The sequence below is a fragment of the Orycteropus afer genome, unplaced genomic scaffold, assembly GCF_000298275.1.
Source record: "Orycteropus afer afer isolate SDZICR_OR568_19922 unplaced genomic scaffold, OryAfe1.0 scaffold00072, whole genome shotgun sequence".
Lineage (NCBI taxonomy): Eukaryota > Metazoa > Chordata > Mammalia > Tubulidentata > Orycteropodidae > Orycteropus > Orycteropus afer.
Genome location: NW_006921659.1, coordinates 3,508,414 through 3,532,540, shown reverse-complemented (window position 1 = coordinate 3,532,540; position 24,127 = coordinate 3,508,414). Strand labels below are relative to the sequence as shown.

Sequence of the window (24,127 nt, the reverse complement as noted above, 5' to 3'; positions counted from 1 at the left end):
GCTGCTGAGGCTGACAAACCCAAGGTCAGCAGGTAAAATGGCACAGTCTCAAGATTGGTAGGCAACACAGCAGGCAGCTTGTTCCAGTCCAGAACTAGAGATGAAGACTTGGCTATTTCTCAAAGCTTTGCCATATATACTGGATGCAGGCCACACCCCAAAGGCAGCTCTCCTTCAAATGATTAGGTGCTCACAGAAGATTCTACCATGGAAGTGATTACAATCTCCTCATGGGGAATAACTACATCCAGCTGCCAAACCACTCAAAATCATGGCCCAGCCAAGTTGACACACAACCTTAACTACCACAAGTGGGATTGACACATATTCTGGATATGGACTGTTTTCCCCCTGCCTGTATGCTTCTGCCAGCACCATCTGATCCATGGACTCACAGAATACCTTGTCCACCATCACGTGGGCATTCCTCATAACACTGATTCTAAGTAATGAATGGATATCACAGCAAAGAAAGTGCTGCAGGGAGCTCATGTCTTCAATATTAACATACCCCAGTACAGAGAAGTGGCTAAAATGTGGAATGGTTTACTGAAAACTCAGTTAAAGCAATAGTTGGGAGACAACACCCAGAAAGGATGGACTTTTGTCTTACAGAAACCAAACCAAAAGCAAACTTACTGCCATTGAGTCGATTCCAACTCAGAGTGACCCCCTTTGGGTTTCTGAGGCAGTAAATCTTAACAGTAGATTGCCCAGTCTTCCTTCCATGGAGTGGCTGGTGAGTTTGAACTGCCAACCTTCTGGTTAGCAGTCAAATGCCTTAAGCCCTACACCACCAGAGCTCCTTTTTGTCTTATATAGGAGGTGGTTTTTGCTTTGAATCTGAAGTATAATGGATCCAAGAATCAAGGAATAGAGGTGGGAGTGGATCCTCTCATTTTTATACCAAATAACACACTTGCAGGATTTTTGCTCCCCATCCCAGGAGCCCCACACTCTGGTTTGGAAGTTCTAGTTCCTAAGAAATGTTTCAAGTGGGGACATAACAATGGCTCTATTGATGTAAGATGAGTCTGCCATCTGTCCATTTTGGTCTTTTGATGCCAGTAAACCAGTAGGTCTTAAAATGGGTTACTCTACTGGAGTGGTTGATTCTGATTACTGCTGCACAATGGAGATAAGGATTGTATCTGGACTACAGGGAATTCTCCAAGTGCCCATAGTTTTCCCATGAAAAACTACAGCAATCAAAAGCAGGTTGGATAGTTGGAAGACTCTGACACTTCGGTAATATCCACTCTAAAGAACACTGACCAGGTTCTGGCTGAGGGCAAAAGAATTATACAAAAAGGTAGTTGAAGAAGAGAGTCATAATGATTAATTATGGCCTCATAACTAATTACAGAAAAAAGGATTGTAGTAGTTTTGATTATCTTTCTCTTTCTGTTACCTGTTTGTGAATTTTAAGAACTTTATTTTTCTCCTTCCCTTTTAATTTTATATCCAAGTTTTTGGAGTTTAACTTTACAATTTAGTCTTTAGATAACAGGATAGTGGGAGAGTGACAGAATCTGAGAACAATTTAATAAGCCCACAAACCAACAATTAATGTTGGGTCTGTGCATCTTATTTTGGGGAAATGGAGGAAATATGACTTGTGGAAAAGATAGTTCTAACTTGTTAGGTGGAAATGTAGTTTCATTGTTCAGAAGCTTAAATGGGTATAGAAGGATGCATATGAAATCTGAAACCAAAGGAGTGTACTGTGACATTTACCAATTTATTGCCTCTCAGTCCCAAATTCACCCATCATTGCCTGCTCTATTAATGGGCTTGGACCACATGGATATTTCTCAAATGCTATGTGACATCATGTTAAGTTATGGCCATAGAGGGTACTGAAGGAATGCTAGAGAAAGGGATTTCTTTGCTTGCTTTCTTGGGACTCCTGTGGCAAATCTTAGCTTTGCAATAGTGTGACATTCATGTGGCATCTCTACTGAATGGCTTGCCCTGCCCCATTGGGTGGCTTCATAGATTGCCATGGGTGTGACATTGCCCCATGGATCACTTACCTGGCACCCTCTCAGACACCTCTGCAGCTTCCATGAACTTCTTCACCATCAATGAGTTAAGGCTGCACCCTGTCTAATGAGGTATGGAACTCAACTCCAGGGAGAGGGGATTAATGGCTGCTTCACATACGTGCTAACCCTTTATTCTTTAAGAATTCTTGTAATTGTTTTGTGTTTTTTTTTTTTTTTCTTTAAAATATTACTCCAAACTTTACCTCATCAAATTACCACATGATTTGTCTGACTGTACTCAGGCTGATACAAACACCACAATCAAAGACTTAAAGAAAATATTTACAATTCATTGACTTTGGATTAACATCCAGTATATCTTAAGTGGAGAAAACAAAAGCAACAACAAATAAGTATGATTAATAAGACAATAGGAAATTCACAAAGGAAATACAAACCAATGATGGCAACCAAGGAAAACTGTTCACTCACCAGAATATCAAAATGTAGAAAATTTGCCAATATCAAGTGGTGCAGGTATGTTGTTGTTGTTGTTACATGCTGCCAAGTGGGCTCTGACTCATGGTGACCCTGTGTACAACAGAACAAAACACTGTCCAGGTGTGCGTCATCCCCACGCACTTGCTTTACTTGAGCCCATCATTGCAGTCACTGTGTTAATCCATTTTGTTGAGGGTCTTCCCCTTTTTTGCTGACCCTCTACTTTACCAAGCGTGATATCCTTCTGCAGGGAATGGTCCAGGTATAGGGAGCACTTACTCTGATATGCTACTGGTGGGAATTGGAAAGCAATCTCAGTCTCTTAAAATTTTCAGTGTGGAATCTCTTATGGCATAACTTTTCCATTTCTCCGTACTTTATTCTAGAGAACTATTCACACATAAGCAAAGTGGCAGATACAAAGATGTTCTCTTAGACCCTTTAGTAAGAACTAAGAATTGCAAAACCTTAAACACTCTTCAATATGTTAATACCTAAATCAATTATATTTATATAGCATACACCAACATAGAAATTAAGAATTTATTATAGCTACATACAGTAATTTGGAAAACTCTCCAAGAAGTAGTGAGTAAAAAATGTTGAAAGATGATATTAAAATAAAATTCAGTATTGCATACTTTCTAAAGGTACATATTGTTCATGTATATAAAATGTTTGGGCAGGGGAGACTAAAAATAAATTTAACAGCAAACCAACAGTGATTAATTCTGGAAAGTGGCAAAGAGCAAACTGTGGATGCTCGAAGCAGAAGTACACATTTTAATATTCTAAGGAAAAAATTAAGAAAATGTACTTGTGTATTACTAGAATAATTAAAAATTAATCATTTTTAAAAAACCTATCTTGAATGTTTTTCATCTGGCAAAGATAGAATAAAGGGGACTGGATTTACCTTAAAAACAAAAAACTGGAGAAAATATGAAATAATGGTTTTTAAAACACTGAATATTAGGCAATGAAGGAACGTGATCCCTGAAAGATAGTAAACCACCTTCCCAGCTCACTGCATTGCATTTCCAGGCCACAATGCAGGAAGGTCGAACCCAGGCAGAGCCCAAAGGACTTCTGAGTTAAGAAGACAGAGTTGAGAGTCCAGGGAGACTAAAACAACTAAGTTCCCAGGGAAGAGTACCAAGAGGAGAGAGCTGCAGAGACAACTCCAGAAGTGCCCCTCAAGCATTCAGCAATAGATTGATCAGCACGTGCATATGAGGAAACAATCCAAGCCTGGGAAAAGGTTTAGAAGGAACAGTACCTAGAGGCCACACAAGGCCAGGAAATGTCTGTTCCCATAAGCCCCAAACTGATTCGGGGGGAGTAAGGAACCAGTACACAGACCAAGAGGCAGCTGTATGAACAGAACAAAGGAATACTGTGTGGTTTAAAATCAGGAAAGGTGTGGGTCAGGGTTGTAGCCTTTCATTTATTTGATCTGTATGCTGATCAAATAATCTGAAAAAGTGGACTACAGGAAGAAGAACACGGCATCAGGATTGGAGGAAGTCTCAATAGCAACCTGCAATAAGCAGATGACCCTGGCTTGCTGAAAGTTAAGAAGACTTGAAGCACTTACTAAGGAAGATCAGAGACTACAGCCTTCAGTATGCTTCACAACTCAACATAAAAGAAAAAATCCTCACAACTGAACCAATAGGCAACATTATGATAAATGGAGAAAAGATTGAAGCTGTCAAGGATTTCATTTTACTTGGATTTACAATCAATATCCATGGACGTGGCAGTCAAGAAATCAAGTGACATATTACATTGGACAAATTTGCTACAAAAGCCTTCTTTAGAGTGTCCAAGTGCAAAGATGTCACTTTGAAGACTAAGGTGCACCTAACCCAAGTCATGGTATTTTCAATAGCCTCATAAGCATGTGAAAGCTGGACAATGAATAAAGACTGCAGAAGAATTGGTGCATTTGACTTGTGGTGTTGGTGAAGAATAGTCAATGTACCATGGACTGTCAGAAGAACGAACAAATCTATCATGGAGGAAGTACAGCCGAATGTGCCTTAGAAGCAATAATGACCAGACTTCATCTCTCATACTTTAGTATGTTGCCAGAAGGGACCAATCCCTGGAGAAGAATATCATGCTTGGTAAAGTAGAGGGTCAGCAAAATAGGGGTAGACCCTCAATGAGATTGACCCAGTTGCTGCAACAATGGGCTGAAAGATGGCAATGATTGTGTGTGAGGCTTGTGCAAGACTGGGCAGTGTTTTGTTCTGTTGTACACAGAGCCACTATGAGTCAGAACCAACAGGATGACACCTAACAAGATTTAAAAAAAAATGTTTTATTGTGATTTGTGTGAATGTTTATGGAGCAAATTCATTTTCCATACAGCAGTTCACACACATTTTGTTTTCATGACATTGACTGCAATCCCCACAAAGTAACAACTCTTTCCACTTCCCCCCTTAGTTACCTCTTCTGTGTCCTTCTTTCCTATGTATTCCTGCCCCCCTGAGCTATCACCCTGTGCAAATACTGCCCTTCTCTTCTCCCATGATTGATCCTTCTAAGGAGTGTATCTACCTGGAGTTAAATGTCTACCCTATATGCTTATCTATTGTTTGGCTGGAAGCCACAGTAATGAGTTCAATTCCAGGCCTGAAGGGTAACTAGGGGCCATAGTCTTGAGGGTTTCACCAGGCTCTATCAGATCAGTAAACCTGGTCTTTTTACGATTTTGAGTTTTGTTCTACATTGTTCTCCCACTCTGTCAAGGACCTCCTGCACTAATCCCTCTCGGAGTGGTTAACAGTGGTAGCCACATACCATCTAGTTCTTCTGTTCTCATGGTCATATAGGCTGAGGTTTGCATGGTCCACTAGTCCCTTGGACTAATTGTATCCATGTGTCTTTGGTTTTCTTCATTCTTCTTTGCTCTGGATGAGAGAGCCAAGGTTACATCTAGATGGCTGCTTGCAAGCTTTTAAGACTCCAGTCACTACTCATCAAAGTAGGATGTAGAAATGTTTATGTGTACTATGTTACATCAATTGAGCATGATGTCCCCTGCGACCTTGGTCCCAAACCCATAAGTCCAACAACTCGCTCCATCACAGTGGTTGGCTGTGTCTAAAAAGTTATCATAACTTTGCCCCATTATTTCTATTCATATTGATGTTCTTATAGCACATATACATATCTAGAAATATCATCTGCCATTCTTACATATTGTCATGGGTATATTCTCTTTTGTGTAGACATACCTGATCATTCAGTCTGTATACCCATTTATTTATTCATAGACTAATGTTTGTTATCACTGATAACACAGTATTGTGTATGTAAAAGTGTTTATCTTTGTTGTCTGTACTTCTTGTGCACCTCTCTGATAACACTACTTTTATGGTTATTTCTCTTTTCAACTGTTAATTTATTTGGGGGCTCTTTCATTGGGTGGTGCAGATATTTATTATGGCTATGTCCTTGTTTGATCCTTTAATCATTATAATGTCCTTCCTGGTCTCTTAGAAAGGTTTTTGCCTTAAGGTCTATTTTATCAGGAATTAATAGTGCCACTTTTGATGTTTTTTGATTGCCATTTTCTTGATATGTTTTTCCATCCTTTGATTTTTAGCCTATTTTTGTCTTTGTGTGGAAGGGTGTAAAGAACAAAAGTACTTGTAGACAACATTCTTGTAGAGAACATATTGATGGGTCTTGTTTTCTTATCCATTCTACTTGCTGTCTTTTAACTAGGCATATAATCCATTTACATTCAGTGTAATTATCCATACCAAAAAAACAAACCAAACCCACTGCCATCAAGCCAATTCCAACCCATAGCTACCCCCATTGGGTTTCCAAGGCTGTAAATCTTTATGGAAGTAGATTACCTTCTCTTCCTCCCGTGGAGCAGCTGTTGGGTTCGAATGGCCAAACTTCTGGTTAGCAACCAAATGCCTTACCCACTATGCCACTACAGCTCCTTATCCACAAGTATGAATTTATTGCTATCATTTTTTTTTTTTCCCCTGTTGTTGTCTGGTAATGAATTCTTGGTTCCATGTACTTTTCTGTGCGGAGTTCAGTTTGTGGATTTTATCATTTCCTTCTTTGCAGTTGTTTTAGTGTTTACTGAATCTTTATGATAATCCTGTATTTTGATGAAGTTTATTAATTTTCACTGAGGTTACCCTGTATTATTTCTTCCAAAGTTTAAAGCAGTCTGTTCTATCTTGATATTGTCTTGACTTCCTCCCATTTGGAAGTTTTGTAACTACACCATTTATTCTCTTTTTGCTTTTTTGTTGTCCTCGATTACAGATTGACATCTGTTTCCCTATTTTCAGTCTTATAAATTTGTTTTACTTTGGATGCTTCTATGAGTTGATTTCTGGGTGATGTTGTCATATGTTAATCTCAGGTTGTCTGTTGTTTCTCATTCTTTGTTTAAAGAACTCCCTATTTCTTGTAAAGTTGGTTTGGTTTTCACAAATTCCCTTAATTTCTGTTTATCTGAAAATGTTTAAATTTCACCATTATATTTGATGGACAGTTTTGCAGGGTAATTCCTTGTTGGCAATATTTTTCTTTTAAGGGTTTTATGTGTTATCACATCACCTTCTTGCCTGTGTGGTTTCTGCCAAATCAGTTTAGTCTTATTGGTTCTCCTTTGTAGCTAACTACCTGCCCGCCTCTTCTCCTTTGTAGTAACTACCACCCGACCTGTTCTGGTTACCTAGTACTGCTCTGACAAGAATATACCACAAACGGGATGGGCTTAACAAACAGGAGTTTATTCTCTTACAATTTGGAGACTTTAAGTCCAAATTCAAAGTGCCAGGCTCTAGGGGCTGGGTGAAAGCCCCTCAAACCTTGGGCTTTGGCTCTGCCTCCAGCTCCCAGCCCACTGAAGCTAGAGGCTTTTCTTCACTCAGACAGCTGCAGGCTGCTAAGTCCAAGGTTGACAAGTAAAAAGGCACAGTCCCAATGTTACCAAACCACATGGCAGGCCATTAATTCAAGTCCATTGTAAGTCCCCAGATCAGCAGAGCATGACAGGCTGCTGAACAACATGGCTACATGCAGGGTCCAAGCGTGCCATAGCTAGAGACCATTCCCAAAGCTGCTTCTTATATACAGGAAGCAGACCACATACCCAAAGCAACTACTCAGCTGCTTGTGGTAGATCCCACCATGGAGTTGATTGCCAGTCTCATCATGGGGAATAACTACCACCAGCTGCCCAGCCACTCAACCAGGCCCAGCCAAATTGACACACAATCACCACCCCACCCCACAAGTTGCTTTTAAGATTGTCTTTGGGTTTAGAACATTTGATTGTGGTATGTCTACATGATTTTCTTTTGTGGTCTATCTCATTTGGGATTTGCTGAGCTTCTTGAATGTGCATTTTCTCATCTTTCAAAATATTAGGGAAATTATCTTCCAACTAATCTACATTTTTCTTTGTGCTTTTGTCTCTTCCTGTTCTGGAGTTCTGATCAGTTAAGTTATTCCTCTTGTTGGTGTCTCATATAATTTTTATGCTTTCTTCATTTTTAGTTCCTTTTTCTGATTGTTCCCCTAACAGACTGTTGAGATTTATAGTCACGTAAGCTAATTCTGTTTTCCACTGATTCAATTCTATTCCTCTGCCCTTCCAGTGTTATCTATTTCTGAAATCTTAGTATTAATCTTCTGTATTTTTACTTGCTATTTTTGTATGGTTTCCAGTCTTCCATTTGTCAATTGTTACTGTATTGTCTTCTTGAATTCTTCTAGAGTTTTCTTTGTTTTCCTTCATCTGTCTCTCAACCCATTGAAGGTACCTAAAAATAATTATTTTGAATTTATCAGGTAGACCCAATGCCATTTCTAACTCAGGAAGTTTTCCTAGCTGTTTTAGTTTCTTGTTACCCTTTCCAGTTTGTGTGAACTGAGGTTGTCTGTTGTCTCAACACATTGTGGTGTCGTATTTGTATTTATTGGCTATACATTGACATGTTTCACCCAGTTTTCCTTTTGCTTTATTTTGATATATCCAGGTGTGGGGCAAGCGTGCTACTCTACTTACAAGAGTGCCCGCACTTAGATGCTCACCACTCATCTGGTGGATGTTATAAAGGATAGGAGTATGTGCAGAGTTCTGTTCCTGTAGAGCAGTTCAGGGTGGGCTGGGTTGGCATTGACCACCATCTGCAGTCAATCAGGTGATAGAGGAACGGATGGCTGCACTCGCCCAGTGTATGAGGTTACAGCAAGTGTGGGTGTGGTTAGTATAGACCCATCTCTCCTTGGGTGGGGGTAGAAAGGGGAAAAAAAGATTAAAAGAAGCAAAAAAAAAAAAAAAAAAAAAGAAAGAGGAAAAAAAAGAACACAGAAATGGAGGGGAAAAAAGGTGGGGTGGCAAGGCACCTGGTCAGCGTTTCTGCCAACTGAGGAAACAGTAGTGGGGTAAAGCGTCTAGTCTGAGTCAGCACTCTGTCAGCTGAGGTGCCATGGTACCCAGACTAGGACAGTATTTCTGTTGGCCTAAGCACTAGGGATAAGGATAAATGGTCTGTGACTGCTTCTGCTGGTCTAGGACCCAGCTGGGGGCAGGGCACCTGGTCTGGGAATGTGTTTTTGCAGGCCCAAAGGGGCAGAAAGCACATGCCTCCAAACATGGGTGTGGGGGTCCCAACAGTGCCCAACCATATGGGTATGCTACCAATGCCTAGGCAGGGCAGGGGTGTCAAGGGTTGGGGTTGAAGATAGCCATACTCTGGGTCACTGGGAGGGCATGGGGAATAAAGTGTGCACCTTTGTGGTCAATGCCACAAGTGTGGGGTTAAGTGGAGCTAATTATCAGTTTGCTGCCCTGAATGGAAGGCTGCTTGGGGGGAAGGGGGGAATTCAAAACGGCAATGCTGTGTTTGGTGAGCTAATTCACCAAGCCCTTGGTCTCCTTGTTCAGTTCCTTCTTCTGTTATTTACTTCTTTATCCTTTCTTTGAAGCTCACGTAACAGGATTATCATCTATGTATGTCTCATTTGGTTTCTTGGGTTTTTGTAGGTCTGGATGGCTCATCTGCCTGTTTGCCATCTTGCCCCCAACCATCATTTTTAAGGCTCTGTTCCCTGCTGGTAATTACATATGTTAGTTAATACTTTCTAATTTAGGGTACCAATGAACAGCAAGTAGACAACCTATCCCCAGACAAACCAATGAGGTAAATTGACTTGCATTAAATTTCATAATCAAAATGCAAAAAAACTTCAGTTAATAAATCAGATTTATTCAATAAACATGGATTTATTTTAAATCATTTTGGTACATGATACAGATTGGTTTTGCAGTTTTGAGTGAACTAAAATAGGAATTTCTAAATACAGCAGTTGTCTGCCTGCCTGTGCAACAAATATCCATTAAGGTAAAATAAGCTATTTGACAAAACTACATCTCCATGAACAAATCAGATGAAAAATCTCAAAAGGTTTCTATAAACCTTCTGGATTAAAAAACCAGAAAAATTTTTATGGCTCAAGATATTATTAAATTCCTAAAGAAAAGGGAGAAATGGATCTGAAAAGGCTTTGAGTTCTGTTGTAAGAGGTCTTCTGTGGATGTGTGAAATCTAATTTCATATGATTGTTAAAGTGGTGCACAAGATTACATTTGAGAGACTTCAAATCAAGCTACATCTTCATTAAACTTGCTGTATTGTGTTGACATAAATGTGTGGCAAAGTATTCCTACTCAGGTGAATGATGATTATGCCACTACAACTAATTTTTTGCCCCTTTGAAGGGAATGGAAATTCTGTGTATTTTCAAATGAATCTTCTATCACTCACTAACAGCCATGGCACCATACAAAAAAAATTTGAGGTTCCCAGAATATTAAAGGAAACACAAAAATGTAAGGTAAACTAACCTACCTTTTCTCTAAAACCTTTTAGCCAGAGATTTTAAACAATTAAGGCACTTGAAAACATTAGGTGTATGTACAAATGTGCAAGTAAAACAAACTTTAGCTGTACCAGCAAGTAACAAAGAAACAGTAAATGTTCATTTCAACAACTTTTAATACAACTACCTAAAGGCAAGGAATTTCAGTTTTCAAAATGGACCAAAGCGATTTATCACTTTCTACCATAAAATATGGAAAACCAAGTGCTAATAACCTCAGCCACTAAAGGCTAAAAGGAACTAAAACGAAAAACTTCAATGACCTAGAAAAACAAAAGACCTATTTCAAACTATTTTAAGCCTGTGAACTAATCCAAAGTGTCAGAAGCAAGGGACAGTTAACTCTTAATTTGTTCTAAAACCAATGGGGGTGGAAAGACTAAAAAACTAGAGCTTCATAAGGAAACTACAAAAGTACGCATGTTCTTTATACTATGGGAATTGAAACCAGCAAGAATGCGAGGGAGAGAAGAAAAAAGAAATCATAATCTGATCAAGTATGTTCGATTTTCTCAAATTACATTGGCCACATTTGCTACCTGAAATCATTAAATGATTGTCTCATTTAAAGAGTTAGTAAATGAATCTAAAACAAATTATTTCCTTTCTGAACTCATGAAAGACGTTCTTAAGTTTTTCAAGTAAGCTTGGTGGAAGTCCTTCCAAAGTACAATAGTGTTAGGATGTATTTTTGAGGAACAAAGGAAAATATAATTAAACCAATTTTACTCTAATTATACCTTTTTAACAGCCATTAACAAAAAAAAAAATATATATATACAGGGAGATTTAGTATGTGAACGCTTTCAACTCTGTATACCATCCTTTAAGTTTTTGATTAAATATTAATAATATGGTATCTAAAAGCAAGTTTCCTACTGCTCACATCAACAATTACATCCTCAGAGCAATATTCCCTTAATATGAAAGAACAAATCACAAACATTTTACATTACAGCCTACTTTTCAGTCTGTCTTTTAAGGCACTGTTCTTTTTTTTCCTCAATGATATAAGGTGCTTACATGTATGAACAATAACCTGCTGAATACTAATGGTTTGTTATCTTTTCCATTCATTTCTTTAAACCTGGAATGTAATGCTCTGTGTGGCATCCTATTTCTAATGTAGAAAATATAACTTTATCGAGCACAAAATTTTACTCTAAGGATACAGTTTACTAACTACTACTAAATTTATAAATTTATTACACGTTTGAAACGATAGCCAAAACTCCACCTGATTGATGCTCATTTGGCACATTCTTCTCAATTCTGGTCACTAAACTACATCCTGAGTTAGGATGAAAATAACATAGCTTTCAAGATTTAAAATGACTAAACTGCCAAAAGAGTCATGAGGTTGTCTGTACAGGACAACGTTTTCCATCATTTACAAAAAGTTGTATTTGGCATGTCAAGGAAAGAGAACATAATCCCACAGCAGCAGCCCTTTAAAATAAAAGAAGACAGCCACAAGGACTCATGCAGAGTATTTTAAATATTTGTGTTGAGCAAAATGGTAACCGATTTTTCTTCAAGGATGATGCTCCAAAATATCCTGTATGTATCCTTTGGAAATTAAAGATCTTGGAATAGCGTCTTCACGTGGGATATCTTGAAAGATATTATTTGGTTTCAGTGAATTACACAAATGACATAGCAGTCTGTGTTAATCTGATGTGTTTTACAGAGTGTGGTAGTTTCGTTCTTTAGATTTGCAAAACTTATAGAGAAAGAAAATTACAGCCTGCACACCCAAGACAAGGACAATTCCTCCAATGAAACTGGCTGCATCAAAGGTAGACTTCCGCCCAGGTTGTGAGGTTGGAGTCAAAGTGGCATTTGTCGTACCTATCAGATAAGACAGAAGTAACAGTCCTTAGTAAGGCTCATGATCCTCTAGCATAATTTCAAGCTCCACCTGAAGTGCTTGCTTTGTCATGTGTTACAGTCTATAAGGTATTTCCTCTCCAGTCTACTCTCTAACAGGTAAAATTTATCTGTAAGCAAGGAAGACAACCATTTATTAATTTCATTCTTCAACTTTTCCAAGGACTTCAAAAGGTCAATACTACCATACTATTTCATACGTGTAACGGACAGAAAAATATTCTACTGGTATAAAAATTACACAGAGTCTATGTCAGCCACTTTTAGAATTTGCAGTAATTTCTTCAGACTATTTTTTTGCTTACTGCTTAACTCATTAATTTGTAATTAGTGTCACATAGCCTAAATGAGCATATATGCCCTCCCCCCAAAAACCCCAAATAAACCAGCTGTCCAGTTGATTCTGACTCCTGGCAATCTCATGTGCATCAGAGTGGAACTGAGCTCTGTCAGGTTTTCAAAGCTATGATCTTTCAGAAGCAGATTTCCAGCTCTTTCTTCATAGATACTTCTGGGTAGAACTGAATCGCTAATCCTCCAGTTAGTGGCCAAGCACTTAACTGTTTGAGCCATCCAGAGGATGCAGAATGAGCATATAAAGGTGTATTAATTAATAAAACATTAGTTATTAATATACACACTCCTCATTTAACACGGCTAGGTTCCAAACACCAGGTCATATGAAAAAATTGGCATTATGCAAAAATGGAAGATGAGCATATCACCTCACTCCCTCACTTGTACTGTCCATGTCCTGCCGGGCCTTTGCTGAGGTCACCTGCCAATGCCACCTCTGCCACATAGCTCCAGAAGAGCTTTGAACCCACTGCCACCTGTAGGGGAAAGCTGCTCTGTCTTCTAGAGCCAGGGTGGCCCAAGCACTAGCCCCCTCCTTACCCCTGGCGTCCCCTCTCTCTCCTGCCCTCACAGTACTTTCAGGATAGGTGGCCCTGGCTAATTCCTTCAATGACCCCAAAACACCACTGATGGCTTTGTCACGGGCAGGGGCTCCCTGTCTAACGGCAGTAGGGCCTGGGTACTGCAGGGGAAGTCTATGCTGCTTGCTGGGTCCCACTGGCCACTTGCCCAAGGAGCCGCCAGCTCTGCTCCCATCCACCCTCATGTCTACATGACAATCAACAATCCATAATTTGCTCCAAGGAAGTGATGGTCAGGCTTAGTCTTTGCACTTGCCCTTAAAATGCAGCTGCCATTGGCTACTCACCCACTGACCATACTTCCACCTAAGCAGCCTGCCCCCAGGGCCCTCACCTGTGCCTGCCTGGGAGGGAGGCATCGAGGAAGGATAAGGAGCTGGATGGATGTCCTCAGCTGACATGGGGTCTCACAAAAATCAGGCACTGTAGTGCTGTTTCAGGGCTCCTTCTGACCAAGCCTGGCCTATCCCTGCAGCTCCTCAGCCCTGTAGAGGCTGCCACTGCCTCAGCCTCTTTTGGGTACTCAAGACCTTCCAGGGAGCACCCCATCCTCACTGGCCCTACTCCTCCAGCAGCACCCCTGTGCTAAGCACCCCAGTGGCTTGGGGAGACCACATCCCCTCTCCCCTACCTCATACTATGTAATATAAGCTTCCTTTCTGTGTACACATGGGGTTCACTGGTCAGACCCTGTCAGAAACCTCGGCATTTGTTACCACCAGACACGCACCATTAATGCATAAAATAGTCAGACAGTAGATTTTTTACTATTTTCATAAATGCGAAATGTCAGGTAAAAAGATACTCAAGAGAGGAATAGGTGGTGTATCAAATAAAGTGGCACATGGTTAATCACTCAGCTGTTCCCCAAAAGATCTGTGGTTCAAACCTACTAGCCACTCTGTGGGGAGAAAAGATCTAGCAATCTGCTCTCATCAAGAATATAGCTTAGGAAATCCTATGGGACAGTTCTACTCTGTCATGTTTTAGAATAACAAAAATGAGTAAATATTAACATTTGTATAGAAAATTCATATGGTTTTTGAGTTTTACTATGAGTATGTAAATAATGATTCTATCACAATTTTCAAGTTACAAAAATGATCTCAGTAAATATCTATAATTTATAATTTCAACAACAAAAAACTTCTGCAGTGATACTGCCTCAAAAACCCAAGGAGGGGTCACTATGAGTCGGCTCCGACTTGACAGCAGTGAGTCTGGTTAAAAGCATCCTAAAAAATATACTGTCAAAATCTTTTACATCATGAAAAATTATTACCAAGCAACAAGGAAAAAAAACATGGTATTCTGAATTCCTTTTGAGACAGAAAAAAACATCTTTAGAGGAAAAAAAAAAATTAGACTGAGTGTCTCATCCATTTTAATAAAAAAGTAATTTCATTTTTAAGTGATTTTTATTTTTTCTTCAACAGAGTATCAAATAAACATTAGCTGAGATGACTGTGTAAGCTGGCCAGCTTTAAAACTAATTAGAACTGCTCTGTATTCCTTCTATGAACAGAGTGGCTTCACTGAAACTCAAAGAATGAAGCCAAAAGAACCAAAAAAAGCAGGTAGAGACTCACCAACATCAATACAACAGTTTATTTTAAGTATGAATAGATAGAAGGGCCCTGTGGTAGTTAAGTTTGTGTGTCAACTTGGCTGGGCCTGGCTAAGTGGCTGGGTAGTTGTTCCCCATGATGAGAAGGGGAATCAACTCCACTATGGGATCTACCACAAACAGCTGAGTAGCTGCTTTAGCGATGTGGTCTGCTTTTAGTATATAAGCAGCAGCTTTGGGAATGGTCTCTAGCCTTGTGGCACACTTGAACCCTGCATGTAACCAAGTGATTGTTCAGCAGTCTACCATGCCCTGCTGATCTTGGGACTTCTTCTGGACTTGAATTAGTGGCCTGCCATGTTATTTGGTAACACTGAGACTGTGCCTTTTACATGTTGACGACCTTGGGTTTGGCAGCCTCAGCAGCCAGCAGCTGCCTAAGTGAAGAAAAGCCTCAGCTTCAGTGGGCCAGGAGGAGGCGGCAGAGCTGAAGCCCAAGGTTGAGAGGCTCTCACCCAGCCCCTAGAGCCTGGCACTTTGAACTCAGACTTAAAGCCTCCAAACTGCAAGAGAATAAACTCCTGTTTGTTCAAGCTATTCCATTTGTAGTATATTTCTGTTAAGAGGGGCACTAGGTAACCATAATGGGCTGCTCCTAATGTGTGTACCTTGGATATCCTGCAGTACAACCTAAACAGGATTTCCTTTACAATATGGAAAATTATTAATTAAAGTTAATTTTTGCATGCATTTTCTAGAGTTATAAAGGAACATAAGAAATGTTAAGAAATATGATGAGGTGCACCTCTGGTCATGATCTTAGTTGTTTAGACCTCTCAGTACAAAAGGATAGATATATTATCTTCACTCAAATCACCATGGCCTAACAGAGAACAGAACCCAATCCGTACTATAACCAATGTTCACCCTTTTAAATTATAGCAAATTATAGTTCACTTACAAATTCCACAGAGGAGATTCTGGATAAATATTACTACTTAATTCTAGTGTGTCATGCCAAATCTTAGTACACGTTAAACTAGATGTGGACTCTCAGCAAACTTATCATTAGTGCTGTAACAACCTACTAATTTGGTCCACTAAACCCTAAGATAGGAATTTCAGGCTACAGCCATTCATAAATCAAACTGCAAATGCTGTTAGAGACTGTACAAGGCAGTATTGCACATATATTCTGTATCACTGTTAGTTTAAGAAACCTTAGTTACCTGATGTAGGAACTGTGGTGGAAGCTGTAGTAGAAGGCAGAGTTGTGGTTTTAGCTGGAATGTAAAGAAAATGTATTAAAAACCTTCACTTTCTAACTTCCTTATTATCTACCATCTATCTTTTAAAAATACTATTACCAGCTTCAACATGCTTCCAGTTTTCTAGAGAATAAAGGCCAAATTTCAGTCAATGGTTAACTAATACAGCTAGTATTTAAATGTATTTTAAAGTATTAAGAAGCCATACAATTTTGTCTGCATTAAGATCTTTCTCTAACATCTTTGTTTAAAATCTATGTATACATCTGGATTAAGTTCACAAAAAGAGAGAAGGCCATGAATTAGTATTTAGGAGAGAGGACTACAGCCTCTTTATAATCTAGTTTCTACGAAGAAAAGAAAAAAAAAAAACCAATTAACCTATTAATTTGAAAAGCTAAACAAAAAACACAAATGCAATATGTAGGGTTTCTTATGAATATCAAGATTTACTTCATCTTTGGGAATTATAGATGATTTTAATTTTCTAGACACTTCTGTACTTTCCAAGATTTTTCACAAAATTCATAAAAAGTAAAGTTTGTAAAATGAATGTAAGAACTACAGTAGATCTGCTCAGATCACCGAATGTGAAATGCTAGAGTTAATGTGTCACTGTTAAAAACCAGACATACTGTGGTCCAAATGCAGAAAGTCTTTGTAATTCTTAAAGTTATACTAAAAACTTTTAGGCAATTATTAAAACGTTATCCATCAAGACAGCATGATTCTGAAAGGAGGAGGAAGAAAAGATTGGATTACCTGTAGAATTGGTTGGCAATGGAATGGCAGTGGGTTCTACTAAAAACAAACAAAAACCCAGTATAAATTTAAAGCATTTAAAGTACCACACAGTATTTCCTAACCTGTAGATATCTCAGTACCACTTTCACCATTTTTATAATATTTAAGTACCACCTGTGAAAGAGAATGACAGCTACCCCTACCCTGTATCATTTTCCTTTTCTTTAGAAATATAACCACCAATTTTCAGTGACAACCCTAACCACCCAGGAAAGCTATTTCTTAGCCTCCCCCACTTTGTGGCCAGATAGCCCCTATACATTTTATAGGCCTGCTCCGGCCTTGCTTGGTTGTGAAGTCTGCGAAGTCTAGGAAGTATCCTTAAAGTAGATACAGGCCTCTCTTCCCTTCCTTTTCCTGCCAGTAGAAACATCAGTATGATGGCTGGAACACCATCACCTACCTTGGAAAGTAAGGTTAGTTATTTTTGAGAATGATAACGTGCAGACAGAATGCCCTTTAGAAGCAAGGATGGCCAAGACTTCTTCTCATGTACTTTGGACATTACCAGGAAGGGCCAGTCCCTAGAGAAGGACCAGGACATGCTATGCTTGGGTAAAGTAGAGGCTCAGCAATTAAAAAAAAAAAAAAAAAAGGGGGGGGGGGGGGGGGAGACCCTCAATGAAACAGACTGACACAGTGGCTGCAACAATGGGCTCAAACATAGTAATGACTGTGAAGACGGCGCAGGACTGGGCAGGGTTTTGTTCTCTTATACCAGGGTTGCTACGAGTCAAAGCAACTCGATGGTACCTAACCAGCCAGGGTTCCTAACAGTTAAAGAGCTGCCAAACTAGTCCTTGAGCTGCACTCTAGTCCACATTACCTTTACATGAAAGAGAAGAAAATCTGTCTACTGTTTAAGTCACTGCATAATTTTGAATTTTATGTCCTTCACAATTAAAACTCAAAAGGAGCCCAGGCAGCACAGTGGTTAAGCACTGGGTTGCTAATCAAAAGGATGGCTATTTGAAGCCATCAGCTAGCTGCTCTATGGGTCTGCTTGTGGGTCTTGTAGTCTGCTCTAAAACCCTAAATTTCTTACTCCTGCCTGTAAGCAATAACATCATGAAATCATAGGTCTGTTGTAGTTGTTACTTTTTCCTAAAACATACAACTACTATAAAAAGTATAAAACACAAACGCAACCATTGCTGTGGAGTGGGATACTATTCATAGCAATCCCTCCTGGGTTTCCAAGGTGTTATTATCACTACGGAAGTACACTGCCCAACATTCCTTCCGAGGAGTGGCTAGGGGGTTTGAACCGCCAACCTTCTTGTTAGCAGTCAAATGCCTTAGGTACTACACCACCAGAGCTCCCATAAATCATATGTTGTTGCGTGCTGTCAAGTCGGACCCAACTCATAGCCACCCCTCCTTGGGTTTCCGAGGCAGTATCACTACAGAAATAGACTGCCCAACTTTCCTTCCGAGGAGTGGCTGGTGGGTTTGAACCTCCAGCCTTCTGGTTAGCAGTCAAGTGCCTTAGGCACTATGCTACCGGAGCTCCCATAAATCGTATAGTAGTTGCTATATATCTCCAGTTACATTAAAACAAGTAACTACTAAAAATGTTCATTCATGTATCAGCTAATAGCATACACCCTAGACAGGGTAAAACCGATCTGAATCTAATGCAATCATTAGTTACAAAATTCAAGTTGGTGTAGAGGGGTAGGGAGTCTCTTCCCAAAATTAGTCACAGGTAGTATGGACACATTCCATGCACTGAATTAGCAGTTTTCCCTTCTATTAATTTATAATCTCATTAGGAAAATCAGTTGTTTCATGTAGAAATGTCAATGATTTCCCAGGCAGAAGTAAAAGTCAAAGAGCAAAAAAGTTCCTCAAACTAAAGTACAGGAAATGGAGAAATACAGAGAAGGTTCATTTCTCCATGGCACAAACTAGCTGTGACAATCACCAGCACCAGTCTCCACAATCAAGCAAAGCCAGAATGAGGTTGCCCAGGCCTAGAAAATGCAAATAAGAGGATATAAACTACAGTGAAGTCTTGGAAAATTTATTTAAAAAAAAGGAGGGAAGAGGCATTTATACTTACAGCATTCCACACTATAGATAAACCTTTAAAACCATGCTTTGAAATAATAGCCTTTTCTCAGTCAAGAGGAAGAGCTCTATTTCTTTTGCTACATATCTCCAAATTTCTAACAAGCATAGAATATGGAAATACTTAAAACACTGAAATAGGCATGCTGAAGCTATAATCTTCAGGTCTGTGGCCACTTTCCCTAGCAGCAAATGTGAAAACTTACCAGAACAGAATTCTGTGCTATTCACCATGTGGCAATCACCGGCTGTTGAATTATGTGTACAATGGCTCTTATTTGCTATTTTAAAAAAAGGACAAACAGCACCAATTACTTACATTATCTTTGACTTTATTACTAAGTTCCAGAATTGATTCTAGAAATATTAAACCCAAGTACAAACAATTTAGAAGGCTAAGTTATTCTTCCTCATTGTCTTAGTATCACCAAGAAAGCTCTCCCAATTTCATTCTTTTAAAATCCACATACAGAACAAACAATTTTTAAACGCTTAGTTGACTGTATAGTCAGAAGGCTGCCAGAATCCACAGGAGAGGTCTGAGACAGAAGCAGTCAGGATATTTAATAAAGACTTAGTAATAAGCAGAGGAGATATTCTCATAGCAGCAGTATGAGAATCTGTTCCAGATCTTACTGCTCTAGTCTTCTATACTCTCAATAGCTTTCCTGGATAGGTAGACTTAGAGCAAGAGTTAAGAGGAAACCCTTCCTCAGCACATCCTAAAGTAGAGCATTCCTCTCCAGAATTTGCCAATTTCTACTATATGCTACACTGCCACGCAAAGGGGTAGGAGGGACACCCTTACACTCCATTTCATGGCCTTAAGCAAATGTGACTCTTGTACAACAGAAAAGTTAATTTAACCCTAACTTAAGCTAATACTTATTCTTTACCTAGAATAAAAAATCTTAACATATGGTTTTGGCTTTTTATTATCTTTTTAAATCAGATACATTGTTTTGCTGACAAAAACTCAACTATCTGACATTAAATTAAGAAAAGAGATTAAATATGCCATAATATCATGGTCTGACAAAAAACCTCCAGGTATTTCAACATGCAGCTTTTTATCCCTCAATCAAATGTATGTATAGGTAGCTCACTTTAAAACTTAACATAAGCACTGGAAAGAGTCAACTCACTCCCCACCTCATGCTTCCGTTGTATCTAAGCATCCAACAAAGTTTCATAGTCTCTTCTAACTTCACAGCTCACCCTGCAGGACAACCAGGGTTTGTCCTGTCTTCCTTAAATCACCAGGGGAAAATATCACAACTTTCTTCCATAGCTAATTCCAGTGTTTTAGTACTCTTAATCCTTCCAAAGGTCTAAAATCTCCCTCCCTTCAAAAACAGTTTAGCCTTGATTGGTGGGGGCAAGAAGAGATTTTACAGGATAGGGGGGTAGTTGTGTTAACCAATTACTAAATTAAAAGCAAGTATTTGGTTTGCAGAAGAAGTAGTGCAAATTACACCAAATCCAAAGCCTCTTACCTTCTTTACAGTCTATCCAGAAGCAGGTGGTATTGACAATGCTAGCATTAAAACAGGAGACACAGGTGTGGTGGCTTTCACAGGTTTCTGGGAGGGAAAAATGTATGAAATCAGCAAACTAATTGTTATCTTATTTCGAGTTTGTTCTACTTTTTAAAACAATGATAAGCATTATATACAATAATTTCTAATTCAGAGAAATGGGAAAATTTTATAAACACTGGCTTACTAAGAAATTCCAGTCATAAACTACAAAGTAATAAATCAACGTAAAAAAAAAAAAACCAAGAAGTTAGTGGACATCTAAACAAGCCTTTTTCACTGCACAACTATCCGAAAGGCATCCATAGATGCTGTTTCTTGAGGCATCTGTAAATATCCTTAAAGATATATATGTTGGGAAAAAAGTATTTTCCCCTACATTATAAGAAGCAACATTACAAATACGGAAATCAGATGATACGTTGGGATTTTTAATACTAATAAAATAACAGGTTGAATCCAAACTCTGATGATGCCCATTATGAAAATGAGTTAACCTCCTAGGGATTTTTGAATTATAAATGGTTCACTCTTCACAGAAGAGATATTATCTGGAGGGGCCACATCCATGTAGCATATATAATTTAACAAGTTAACAAGGTCCTTGGTCAACAGCAGTTTAAGCAAATGGTGCAGAGAAAACCTAATCAGATTCCTATGTCCAAACAAACAACTGGAATCCAGAAATGGGATCTATCAATCTTCCTAGAATCTAGACACCTTGGACAAGTACTTCCACTTGCTTTCCCCTGCTTAAAAAACTTCTGAAGCATTGCCTTTGAATATTTTCATTATTAGCATTTATTAGAGGCTGAGACACATATGGTACCTTTGAGGGGGGGTCACAAAGTAAAAGATAAAGTTCTTCTCATATTTTCATACACATGAAATATGCTAGCTTTTCAAAATCTTTTGTGCTTGCTGATGAATGTTTGGGTAGCACAGTGCGATTTTAACCGGGCTACCTTTCAGATTACAGCTTATCCAACTGAAATTCCAGAAACATAAAACATCTCTTTTACATGCATCTCAACTACACAAGCAACCAACTTCACATTTCAACTTTCCTTAAAAAAAAAAAACCAAAAAAACCCAACTACAATTCTGGGAGAAAACTGCCAGATCAACAGGAGACAAAAATATTCTGCTTTATCATCTTAAAATTCCCACTAATGTACTGCAATCTCCTTTCCTCATTTTTAAAGTTTTATTATTACATGTTTCTAAATCTAACAAATTATACTAAACTATATATTAACTACATATCTTATTACATTAACAGTCTAAAAAAACCACAAAAACTAGGGAAGACATTGTGGAACAAGATGATCAGCGTGAAAATAATGCTAAGATAAAATCCTGACACTTCAGCAAGCCTTCGGTCAAAAATCCAAGTCACTTTTCATCCAATATTAGCCAGAACCACCATTCACATTAGATTGTAGGTTTAAAATATCTAATGTTTCTTCACTTTACTACTTCAAACTGTCTTCCTTTTTTTTTTCTGTGTTTTCACGACATAGATCAATTCCTTGTGATTGTTTCCATGCTATAACCGGCCCCTAAATCGACCGAAGACCTGGGTCGGGTTTTAGGAAATCGACAGCCTTAGGTTCCAGCAGTCCAAGCTCCACCACCTACTAAATAGATGTCCCCGGGAACTGCTTTACCTCCGATACCACCTACCTCCCAAATTTGCCTATGGCCCTTTTCTTCTTTTGCATATTGACAAGGGGTGTGAAGTTTCTATTCACTAAACCCTCAAATCCCAGATGCATCTCTTACCAACCAGCAAAAATCAATCTAATTAAATCTCACACATGACTTATTTTCTCAGACCCAAGGCTGAGACACGAGCGACTAGTACTGTACTTGAGTTTTTCCCTCTCTTCTCTAACTTCCGAAAAAGCTGCCCTCAGGAGACGACCAGAGTGAATAAACGACCAACATCAAGGAAAGGGAATTCGGTCTCGCCTCCAACTTTCGAGGCACGGTGCCTCTCCCCGGAACCACCCTCACTGCCTTCTCCACAGAAGGAGCTACTTTCCCTCTTCCGAACCTACGGTGGGCCTGGAGATTAGGATGCACTCTGAAAAAGCACCTCGGAGTTTAACACTTTGAATGTCGGGTCCAACGGCTACCTTGCCTCTTCCGCCCCTTCCCACCCCTCATCTGGCCCCGTACTGGACTCGCAGCGGGCCGCCATGTTGCCAGAGTCCCACCGCACCCTGAGCGCAGCCCGTCCTGACTCTGGCCCCGCGCGCACCGAGAAGAGAGAGCGCGTCTGGGCAAGCGCTAGCACACACAGGAAACCCGTTGGGCCTAGACTCACCTGGTGCTGTTGTGGGGGTCGGCACTTTCGTCGGCGTTATCTTGGTGGTGGGCGTCAAACTCGTGGTAGTAGTCAGGTTAGGGGCCAAGGTGGTGTTCGAATCCACAGACAGCACACAAAGCACCACCAGGGAAGTGGCGGCCAAAAGACGCGGGAGGGAGAGCCCCGACATCTCGTACTCGGCGTTGAACCCCGGCGAAAGCTGCGGCGCAGAACGCTCCCTGGGCCCTTCCTTCCTCTGCTGCGCCGCCTCCAAGACTTCACTCCCCCAGCGGCCGAGCTCTGAGGTCACGTGAGGGGCCCGAGGGCCTGGCGTGCGGGGGCGAGGTGGAGCGGAGGCGGGCCGCGGAGCATACCAACAGGAATCCTCTGGGAGGGGGAAAGCAGGGGTGGCGAAAGGAAGCCGGGAGAGGTTGTCCTGCAATGCGATGTATTACACGAAAGAAACTGGCTAAACAAAGAAAATAGTTTTTCGTACTCTTCCATTACTACACAGGACGCAGCTAGGTTATTCTCATGCCTGCAATATGGCTGGTTTCCACCCTGCCTGCAATATGGCTGGTTTCCACCCTGATTTGGATGGAACAATTTACATGACGTGGCCTACGGCGTCCACCTGAACGCCCAACGAGGCCGTAATTCCGCGGTCCCACGTGACCTCTGGCCATTGCTAGGGGCCCCCCAACCCCTTCCACCCCCGCCTTTTCTCGGGCCTTAGTTGCACCGGGCGGAAGTTGCATCCCTGTGGTGCACAGAACCTGGGCGAGAATGAGTTTGTGCAATGATTCTGCGTCCCCAAAATGTTTACATATATCCCTAGTAGAACCCGCGCTTTTTAATTTGAAAATCGATTTTGCTGATAGTAACTTTGTGATGGGATTAACTAGAGAAATGGAGACGCCACGTGGATAAAGAGTTTCTGCTGGGCCCCCCGCTTAGTATGAGCGCTAAGGTAGGGAGAGGCAGCAGTCACCCACGTGCTGGGCAGAGCTGCATACTGCCTATCTCTGTCACACATTCCCAGCCTGATTTTTCCATTTTTCTTGCTGATATTACTACAATCAAGGGTCTGAGCGGGGAAGTCATGTAATCAATTCCCATCGTCAGTTTCTTTTGTTCTTGTTATGTGCCCTCGAGTTGGACGGACTCAGCGACCCCTCTTTGGGTTTTCTTGGGTTTCTGAGGCAGTATCGTTACAGAAGTATCACTACAGAAATAGCGGTTATCACTATTGCCCAGTCTTCCTTCCCAGGAGTGGCTGGTGGGTTTGAACTGCCAGCCTTCTGG

General features: G+C 40.1%; 1 protein-coding gene across 1 annotated transcript; it reads right to left on the bottom strand.

Moving 5' to 3' along the window:
• Positions 1–12,114: 12,114 nt before the first annotated feature.
• CD164 (CD164 molecule) lies at positions 12,115–23,012 on the bottom strand. The gene is made up of 6 exons (XM_007940812.1): positions 22,841–23,012; positions 20,467–20,553; positions 19,177–19,251; positions 16,856–16,891; positions 16,055–16,108; positions 12,115–12,281 (listed from the first exon to the last, which is right to left on the bottom strand). The coding sequence occupies exons 1-6, from the start codon at positions 23,010–23,012 to the stop codon at positions 12,115–12,117; spliced, it is 591 nt and encodes a 196-aa protein (XP_007939003.1).
• Positions 23,013–24,127: the final 1,115 nt, after the last annotated feature.

What these genes read in the sequence shown, in the direction of transcription:
- CD164 (XM_007940812.1), bottom strand. Translation starts at nt 23,012, where the DNA reads ATGTCGGGGCTCTCCCTCCCGCGTCTTTTGGCCGCCACTTCCCTGGTG. An exon ending in TAGCACAGAATTCTGTTCTG is followed by an intron (nt 16,892 to 19,176) that starts GTAAGTTTTCAC and finishes TGTTTTTAGTAG; the next exon opens with AACCCACTGCCATTCCATTG. An exon ending in ATTGCCAACCAATTCTACAG is followed by an intron (nt 16,109 to 16,855) that starts GTAATCCAATCT and finishes TTTACATTCCAG; the next exon opens with CTAAAACCACAACTCTGCCT.